Genomic DNA, 9,312 nt, shown 5'->3' with positions numbered 1-9,312 from the left:
AGACGCTTCTTTGACCTGGGTGCCATAATAAATAAACAAGTAAGCAGCGCTTCGCTCCCCTCTATTTCCAAAGAAGAAGAGTTTATTTTGTTAAGGAGCGGTCTACAGGAAGATAAAACCGGCTAAGTACATCCAGTATCAATCATCCACGGAGAGAAATCGCCATTTTGAGGTCTATTTAGACAAAGAAGTCTCTAAGACGAATGGTGCTGGTATTTAAGATAGTAATGAAAGCATAAATCTCACAGGGGTGGGACCCGCCCGTATCAATTCTAGCTTGAAAAAACTTTGTTTTGTCCTGGGGGGGGCTAGCCTGTCTGGGGCTGCCAAAAAAAAAAAGGCAGCTGAGAAGAACTGGCTGGAGATAAAAGCTCCGCTCCGGCTGGATCTAATCTCTTTCCACAGCCAAAAAAAAGAAAAAGGCTGTGGCTTACGAATAGACCCTAGTCTACGGAGCTACTCCCTGCCCCTTTCTTAGCCAAAAAGGGGTGCTATCTATGATCTTATTTAGATATACAGACCAGATCTCTGAGGAGCTCGGTGGAGCCCTCCTCGGCAACAGGCCACGCCCCCAGGAAGTTCTGCATTGGTATTATTTCCACCCAGTGTGAAAACGCATCTACGACAACTAGAATATTTAACCCATGGACTGGGCCCGCAAAGTCCACGTGGATGCGGGACCATGGTCTATGCGGCAACTCCCATTCCCATGGAGGTGAGGCTGGTGGTGCGGGCCTTGACAGCTGACATGGTTGACAGCTGTCAACCCACTCTGCAATAGCAGATCCATTTTGGACCACCGGACGTAGCTGCGGGCCATGGCCTTCATCCGTAATACGCCCGGGTGGCCCTCATGGAGGTATTCCATTACCTTATGGCGTAGTAAAGGTGGAACAATCACCCTACTTCCCCATAATAAGCAATCTCTCATTTCTGAGAGCTCGAGCTATTGACGGTTATAAGGCAGGAATTCCTCAGGTATTCCTACAGATGGCCACCACCTGCGGACCCAATCAAGGACTCTGGATAGTACTGGGTCTAGCCTAGTATGATAGGCAATATCTGACTGTCAACGGTAACTCCAGGTCCTCTATCAAGAGGACTGATGAAGTTGGGGCTGGATCAGGATCTAAGGACGGCAAGGGACAGCGGCTGAAAGCCTCCACATGCCCCATGTTCTTATCAGGACAGTATTATAATCGGTAAGAATATGCAGGCAAGAAGACTTTCCAACGCAACATGCATGGGGACATGATAGTCAGTGTTTGGCGGTCCCCAGCTATTATACCTAATAATATCCCATAAGGGGAAGCATCGTACGGTAAAATGAGTGGCAACCTCTCGCTGTACTGTATAAGCACAGCAGATGACATAAGCAGAGACATGACAGCCGTGAACGCATGCACTTTGTGGCTGTCCCATTCCCAGGCTGCCGAACTGTCAAGTCGCCTGTGCAAAGGGTCCGCAACGGAAACCTTATGTGGTGAGAATATGGCATAAAAATTTAGGAGGCCTAAAAAAGCTTGTAATTCAGCCATTAGTTGGTGCAGGGGCATTTTTAATAGCGTCCACTTTGGCCTGAGTGGGATGGATTCTTTGGGCAGTAATGTGATACTCGCGTTAACAGTTCAAACGTCTCTTTCCCTCAGTCGCTCAGTATGAAGCAGCTTTGATGACAGGATCTCCACGTTTATTAGCAACTCCTGCTGTGATCTTGTTTTCTTGGAAGTGCCTGCTTTTTCCCTTTGATGGCTGCTGGGTGATAGAAGCATGCTGACATATCTCTTGTATTCCCCAAAATTGGGCAGCTTCAGTGCTGCTACGATTGTTGGGGCAAAGCAAGGGACTCAGAATGGCCTCTAACTGCCAGATGTGCAGTGAACAAGTTTAATAATAAACTTTTAAAAATTGTAACACAAAACCCTTTTCTCAATTCTTCAGTGGCGAGGTCTCCACACATACAGTGGGTTTCTAATACTCCACAATTGTTAATCTACCTGTAATCTGTCTCTTTGGCATTTGGCACCTCATTAAGAAAAACTGGGTGAGGCTATTCACAAGTAAAAGACCTTCATCTCCAGCAATGGGATTAAAATTTACATTCTCCACCACCCAAGAACAAGAGTCTCTACAGATTCTCAGTCATCCAGACCATGGTTGTCCCAAAGGTGCTTTTACGGGAGGGAATTGGGCTTTCTTGTTTATTTTTTTTGTTTTGAAGATGTTTCCCTTCAGCTCTGACAGGATTATATTCCCCACGATCCTCTCAGAGCTGAAGAAGCTTCTTGGAGGAGAAGGGAGACATCTTCAAAAGAAAAAACAAAGAAGTGTGGGAAGTTATCATCCAGCCCTCTCCCAGAAAAATGAAATATCCTAGGAAATATTGAAAAGGCAGAATATTTCTCTGGATGTGAGGAGAAAGAAACATGTTTTAAAAGACAGAATAGTTGCCTGTAGCTTCCTGCCCATCTCCACTGTTAATGGGCCAGGCTTGTCCACATTACATAATAAAGACTTCTCCCAGGGGGGAGGGGAGTAAAGGCATGATAATTTTACTCAATTTACTTTACTCAACTGGCCTCATGGCATCTGAGAACTCATCCATACCTGGATTCAAAACACAGCCTAGAGAATAGCCCCTGCATGGCCCCAAGGGAGTCTGACAACCAATCAGAATACATTTCTTACACAGGAACAGGAAACAGAGAGGTGGGAGTAAACAGGGTATAAAAAGCCTAGCAAGCCCCTCCCTCAGCCCTTCTCTTCTTCTTCACCAACATTGAAACATGTGATCACCTTTTCTGTTCAGGGCCCAAGCCATGTGGCCCTGTCCACCAATAAACCATCTTTCCAAGCAGCCTCCATGTCTCCAGTGTCTTCTTCCCCACTTGGAGCTGAACCCAAAAGGACATTTCTTTCAACAGAAGAAAGTCCACTTGCCTTCTGAAAAAGCACCTTTGGCACATCTAAGAACAGGACATGACCTTTTTGCACATAATAGGATTGAACCACCACCATTAGAATAGCAAAAGAGACAGAGCTCACTACATTGCACAATCCCAGCAGCATCACAGAAACCTATAAATATACATCCACACATTTAACCAGCTGGTCAGCTGCCCTGGAACCACAGGCTGGTTCTGCTCATCAATCAATTTTTTTTAGTTTACTTTAAAATATGATTGTTAAAGATTTATACCCTGTATTTGCTCTGGGAAGTTGGGGGGGGGATGGGTTCGGGTGGTGAGGGTGGGGGAGGGGAGGTAAATATTTGTAAAAGCTTTTTAAATTTCCAATTTAAAAACAAAAAAGAACTAGGCCTGGATTTTCCTTCTAACAGGATGTAGAGCAGATTTTTTTTTTTAAATCTCCACAGAGATTCACGCTAAAAAAGATCAGGAATCTCTAGACCAGCTTACAAAGTAGCACCCTCCAAGGGATTTGCCCAAGGTGTCTGCCTCAGAATAATCAAGATACCACAGGTAATCCTTGACATGCAACAATATTTGAGCTGGGCTCAAACAGAAAAGAAAGGGGGGGGCAGTCTATTCTTGAAAGCCCCTGAGAGCAGGACAAGAAGGGTCAGAGGGAGACACATCAGAAAGGGATCCAACTTGGAATTAAGGAGAAACTTCCTGTCAGTGAGAACAATTGATCAGTGGAAATGCTTTGTCTCCAGAAGTCTCGGCTGCTCCATTGGAGGAGCTTTTTAAGAAGAGACTGGAGAGACATTTGTGCGGAGTAGCACAGGGATCCCTGCTTGGAGAACTGATCCCTTCCGACTCTTATGCTGTAAGAACTTCATGAAGGTTTAGGGCTCAGCCTGTAGATAATCTTCACAAGTGTCACCTTTCACTACTTCACTTGCATCGGTTGCAAAGGTGGGTTGGTAGGAGTGGAAAATGACTTGATGGCATGTAATCAGTGCAAACCTCTTGCAAACGCCTTCATAGGCAGAGACGGGACGAGCCTGCTTTACCCCCTCCCATCGGGAGATGGCAGTCAAATGGGCAACATTGGCGCCTAGAAAGCCGTGGAGGCATCTGGGGTTGAGCTTTAAGGAGTTAAAACCATCAAGTACTGCATTGCTAGATAGGAAGGGAGAGAAGTGCAGGATCTAGAGGATCGGTGGCGGGAGGAAGAGAAGCCGAGTGGTTTCTGGGCTCCTGCAAGAGTCGAAGCAGCAGCAGCTGGTGGGTGAGTTGAGGGCAGGTTGGGGGAGAGGCTGGGAGCAAGAAAGGCTGCTTGATTTCCTCCGCAGCGTAGAAGCAGAGAAGCAACTGGAAGAAAGACAAAGGCAGTTGGATGTGACCTTGGCGATCATGCAGTCCAACCATTTCAGCAAATGGCTCTCCCGTATCTCCTTCCAAGCCTCCAGGGAGGAGCACCCACAACTTGGGAAGGGAAGCCGTTCCACTGGTCGCTGTCAGGAGATTTCTTCTTGTTTCTAGGATGCTTCTGTCCTTCGTTGGTTTCCATCCATTGCTTCTTCTCTTGCCTTCTGGGGCTTTGCAAAAGAAGTTCATCTTCTCTTCCTTGTGGCTGCACTTCAAGTATTGGAACATGTCACCTCTAATCCTTCTTTTCACCAGACTGGACCTACCCAATTCCTACAACTGTTCTTCATGTGTTTTCACATCAAGCCCTGGGTCATGTTTGTTGCTCTTTCGTGTCTTCTCTTCAAACGAAACTTCCTGTTCATAAGTATTAAATCCAGTATAGCTGACCCTCTAATTATCTCTTGCATGACAGAGTTGTCAGGTTCCTCAGAATCCTCTAAGAAGCAACTGCACAGCCATTTATCCAGAATGGTATGGGCTCTCCTGACCTAGCAGTGAATTAGTCTAGGGCCATGATAGTGAACTTATGCCACGCGTGTCACAGGTTGCATGCAGAGCCCTTTGTTAGGGCACATGAGGCGTCCTGTCAGCTTACTTCAGTCTGGTGGGAGGGTAGGGAAACTTCTGAGGGCAAAAAATCACCGAAAATAAAGCCTCAGGGAGGAGTGGAGGCCATTTTCGCCCTCCCCAGGTTCCTAGAAAGCCTCTGGGGGGGGAGGGTGAATAATGGGTGCATCACACGGCAAAAGCAAGAGGGAGATCGGGGGTTGTGCTCATAGAATTATGCGTGTGGCCATGGCCACTCACGACCCCCTTGAACTCCCCTGAGTTTTGTCACATGATGGAAAAAATGTTAGCCATCACTGGTCTAGTGTCTAAATCTAGAAGATCTCCAAGATGCCTTCCAACTCTGTTATTCTGATATGGACCTGCTGGATTTTTGGCAATAATATTGGAAATCCCCAGAAATCACTGGGGATTTTTCCTTTTTTGTTTTTGTTTCCATGTCTAGCCAACAAGGGTGGCATTTGCCTATTGGTGCCTCATCCATGTATAAAACTGGATTAATTGTGTTTAAAACAGCATTTTTAAAAAAAATGGTTTCAGAACCTTTGGGATGTTCAACTGTAGGTAGTCCTAACTTACCATTTGTTCCCTGAGCCTTCAGTGGCACTGTTGCAATGGCACATATACATTTGCTCCACAAATTAGTGCTGATTGTAGCGCTTGTTCAGTGACCTCAACAAGTCAGTAGTTCCTGTGGTTATGAAGGTGCAAGAACAATTTGGGTTCTGTCAACTGATGCACATTTATGATGGTTTCAGCATCCCACACTTGGGATCCCCATTTGTGACCTTCTCAGCTAGGCCCTTGTCAAGCAAAATAAGTAGTGATGCCAGCAGGAAGTTGCCAGTCACAATCAGGTGAAATTGTCTTTAATACCCCACAGTGATTCGCTTAACAACTGCAGAGGAACAGATGTAAGTTGGCACTGTCCTATGATATCATGCTTCCTGATCTGGCTGCTTAGTGACAGAGATGCCTTTCCCAAATGGAATCAATAAGTGAGGACTGCTTCAATAGGAATGTCACCAGTGTGGTTGTGGACAGTGTTTTCTGCCCTTACTTGGAACTGAGGACTTCCATGGCAAAACTGGTGCTTCAAATCATGCAGAATCTTTAGGCATCATTTTATCAATTAAAGCCCCCACATCTCTAAAATTAGCACCAAAGGTTTGACTGTAACCATTTTGGAATTTGGGCAGCTTTCAGGTAAAAAACAGATGGATTTTCCACAGCTCTATATTTGGTATAGAGCTTGGTGCTTGAGCAGGGGGTTGGACTAGAAGATCTCCAAAGTCCCTTCCATCTGTAATTCTGTTATATCCTTCCATTGTTCAAGTATTATATTACATCCAAAGTTCTTTGCCCACTGAATTGTACAATGCTTTATTTACTTATTTTGCAAGTTCAATGTCAGGGTTCCAAGTAAAACCTTCAACCAATGAAGACTCCAATGCAGGCAATTCCTCAAAGTTCCAATCTATTGAAGATGTCATATTGGCACATCTGGGAAAACCCGAATCTGTAAGCTTCTGGTTTTCCACATTCAAAAAAAGTCAGAGTTCCATCCCCTGCAACCACATGTCCATCACACGATCCAATCACTCCACCTACCCAAGTGGAGACATCCCCCCCATCATGCCTATCCATGTGCAGGCTGAACGTCGTTGACCCCCAGAGAAAAGATGCTGTTATGGCTATAATTCTCAACCATCTCACAATCCCCCTCTCGATTGTCCAGGCACTAAATGTGGCAGCCCTAAAGATCCAAAAGAAAAGAAAGGCCCCAGGGCTGACATTCAATTTCAATAGCAGTTTATAAATCTTCGTAATAATATGTTCAACCATTCACTTCCATTTCATTTTTCACAAAATTCCATCCATTGCTCTTTTTGTCTAGTTCAAATCTTTCTTTCAATTGTAAATATAGAAATCAATGGCAAACATCCTTCTGATTCCAACTTGTAGATTTGTGGATAGGGGCACGATAATTGAACAATATTATTTAACCATAAATCAACCAGTCTGGTTTTGCCACCCTTTCTTTTCTTAAAAAAGTTCCTGGGGAGACACCAAAGAGTAAAGAATGATGACTACAATCAACAGTTGCTTTAACCTTATCATACCATAAAAAGCTTTGCCATCAAATGCTTTATTCATGCCCGTCAAGCTCAAGGAAGCTCTTATTTTGGAGAGTCCCTCACTCTTTTTGCCAGAAAACAACAAGCATCAAAGTACAATTTCAAATCTGGTCAACTCAAACCACTATCCTTATCACCTTGCAATAATTTATGTTTAATTTTGCGTTTTTCCCCTTGCCATATAAACCTAGAGATGTCCATTGTTTAAATTTAGTTTCAGTTATAATATTTAAAGTGTATTTTATGATTCATTGTATATTTGAACTTGTATCACTATAATCTCCAATGTGTCAAATGAATCATAACTAACATTAGAAGCTATTTCAGCCTTTTGGTACATTGGCTTTTTACTTGTAATATATACTTTGTTCACATCTTCTGCAACCATTTTATAATGATTTTAAACTTACACTTTTATTTAAATCTTACAGATGAAGAGGATACTAATAAGAGCACTCCGGACAACTAGGAATAACCAGCAACTTTGAAAATTAGAGCAAATTGAGCCAAAATGTAGACAGTAATGCAGGCCTTGCCCAGTGAGGAAGAAAACAGTAGCTTGAATCAAAGCTCCATGCAACAAAAGATCACACGTATTTTGAACCCTTCGAGAACCTCAAGGGTGGAAAAGCTCCATAGATGTGCCTGTTGTGGGAAAAGCATTCATAGCAAATCACATATTATGCATAAGAGGATCCACACTGTAGGAAAGCCATACAAATTACCTGAATGTGGGAAAATATTTAGTTAGATCAGCTGCCTTGTGGTTAATCGAAGGACCCACACAGGAGACAAGCCCTATAACTACTCCCAATGCAGTAAATGCTTTTGCAAGCAGGACAACTTGATGATACATCGGAGAATTCACACGGGAAAACAATTGAATGTGCTGATAGTTTGAAAACTTTCCGTCAGAATTCCAACCTAGTGGTACATTGGAGGATGCACACAGAAAAGAAATCATATAACTGTCTTGATTGTGGTAAATGTTTCATTACAAATTCTCATCTGGTGATACACCAGAGGAGTCACACAGGAGAGAAACCCTTTGAATGTCCTGTTTGTGGGATAGGGTTCCGTCATAAATCCAGCTTGGTGAATCATCAGACTATTCACACAGGAGAGAAACCCTTTGAATGTCCTGATTGTGGGAAATGTTTCAGTCGGAATTCTAAGCTGGTGGCACACCAGAGGACTCACACAGGAGAGAAACCCTTTGAATGTCCTGATTGTGGGAAACGATTCAGTCAGAATTACAGGCTGGTGGAACACCAGAGGACTCACACAGGAGAAAAACCCTTTAAATGTCCTGATTGTGGGAAATATTTTACTATGAGTTCCAGCCTTCTGAAACACCAGAGGACTCATACAGAGGAGAAACCGTTTGAATGTCCTGTTTGTGGGATAGGGTTCAGTCATAATTCCAGCTTGGTGAATCATCAGACTATTCACACAGGAGAGAAACCCTTTGAATGTCCTGATTGTGGGAAATGTTTCAGTCGGAGTTCCAACCTGGCGACACACAAAAGGATTCACATAGGAGTGAAACCTTTTCAATGTTCAGATTGTGGGAAAGGTTTCCCTTGGAATTCTAAGCTGGTGGAACACCAGAGGACTCACACAGGAGAGAAACCCTTTGAATGTCCTGATTGTGGGAAATGTTTCAGTCTGAGTTTCAGCTTTCTGAGACACCAGAGGACTCACACAAGAGATCTTTGAATTCTTTGTTTTTTATTAAAGTTTTTTTAATTTTTAATTTAAAACAAATACAACATCCTTCTTTACATGCTATAGAAAGTGTATCAGTTGGTTACAAATAGACTTTTGCGCATCTCTTCCACAGTCAAGAAACATAGTTCATGTTAACTCGAGCATTTTAACTCAAATATTCATACATGTCACCATCATCATATATCCATTTTCATTTGACTATAATTATTATTTTTTTAAAAAGATAATGATAATAATAATTTTTGTTTCTTAAACAATACATGCCCACACCAGTGGGGAAAGAAAAAATCGAAGAAAAGAAAAGAAAAAACAAAAAAGACAAAAAGAACAAAAGAAAAAACAAAAGAAAAACAACAAAAAAAGGGGTAACAGATAATATATATAAAAAAGTATAACAGCTGGTTACAACATGTTTTGGTGCATCTCTTCCATTAATTCATATTATAATTAATTCATATCATAATTCATATTAATTCAAATATCTTAACTCATATGTTTACCGTATTGACATCATTATACCTCCACTTTTAGTTGAC

General features: G+C 42.8%; 1 protein-coding gene across 1 annotated transcript; it reads left to right on the top strand.

The window, feature by feature from the left end:
- Positions 1 to 4,116: 4,116 nt before the first annotated feature.
- On the top strand, positions 4,117 to 9,068 carry LOC148047488 (uncharacterized). The gene is made up of 2 exons (XM_087711564.1): positions 4,117 to 4,197; positions 7,477 to 9,068. The coding sequence occupies exon 2, from the start codon at positions 7,868 to 7,870 to the stop codon at positions 8,762 to 8,764; it is 897 nt and encodes a 298-aa protein (XP_087567690.1). The 5' UTR covers positions 4,117 to 4,197; positions 7,477 to 7,867; the 3' UTR covers positions 8,765 to 9,068.
- The last annotated feature ends 244 nt before the right edge of the window (positions 9,069 to 9,312 follow it).

Source organism: Thamnophis sirtalis, unplaced genomic scaffold (genome assembly GCF_051295495.1).
Source record: "Thamnophis sirtalis isolate CommonGarterSnake01/CBP01778 unplaced genomic scaffold, rThaSir2_p1.2 scaffold_3, whole genome shotgun sequence".
Classification (NCBI taxonomy): Eukaryota; Metazoa; Chordata; class Lepidosauria; order Squamata; family Natricidae; genus Thamnophis; species Thamnophis sirtalis.
The sequence above is the reverse complement of the archived record's forward strand: the minus strand, read 5'-3'. Positions and strand labels throughout refer to the sequence as shown.

Bases quoted from the DNA above. Each gene is read 5' to 3' on its own strand.
- LOC148047488 (XM_087711564.1), top strand. From the start codon at position 7,868: ATGCTTTTGCAAGCAGGACAACTTGATGATACATCGGAGAATTCACAC.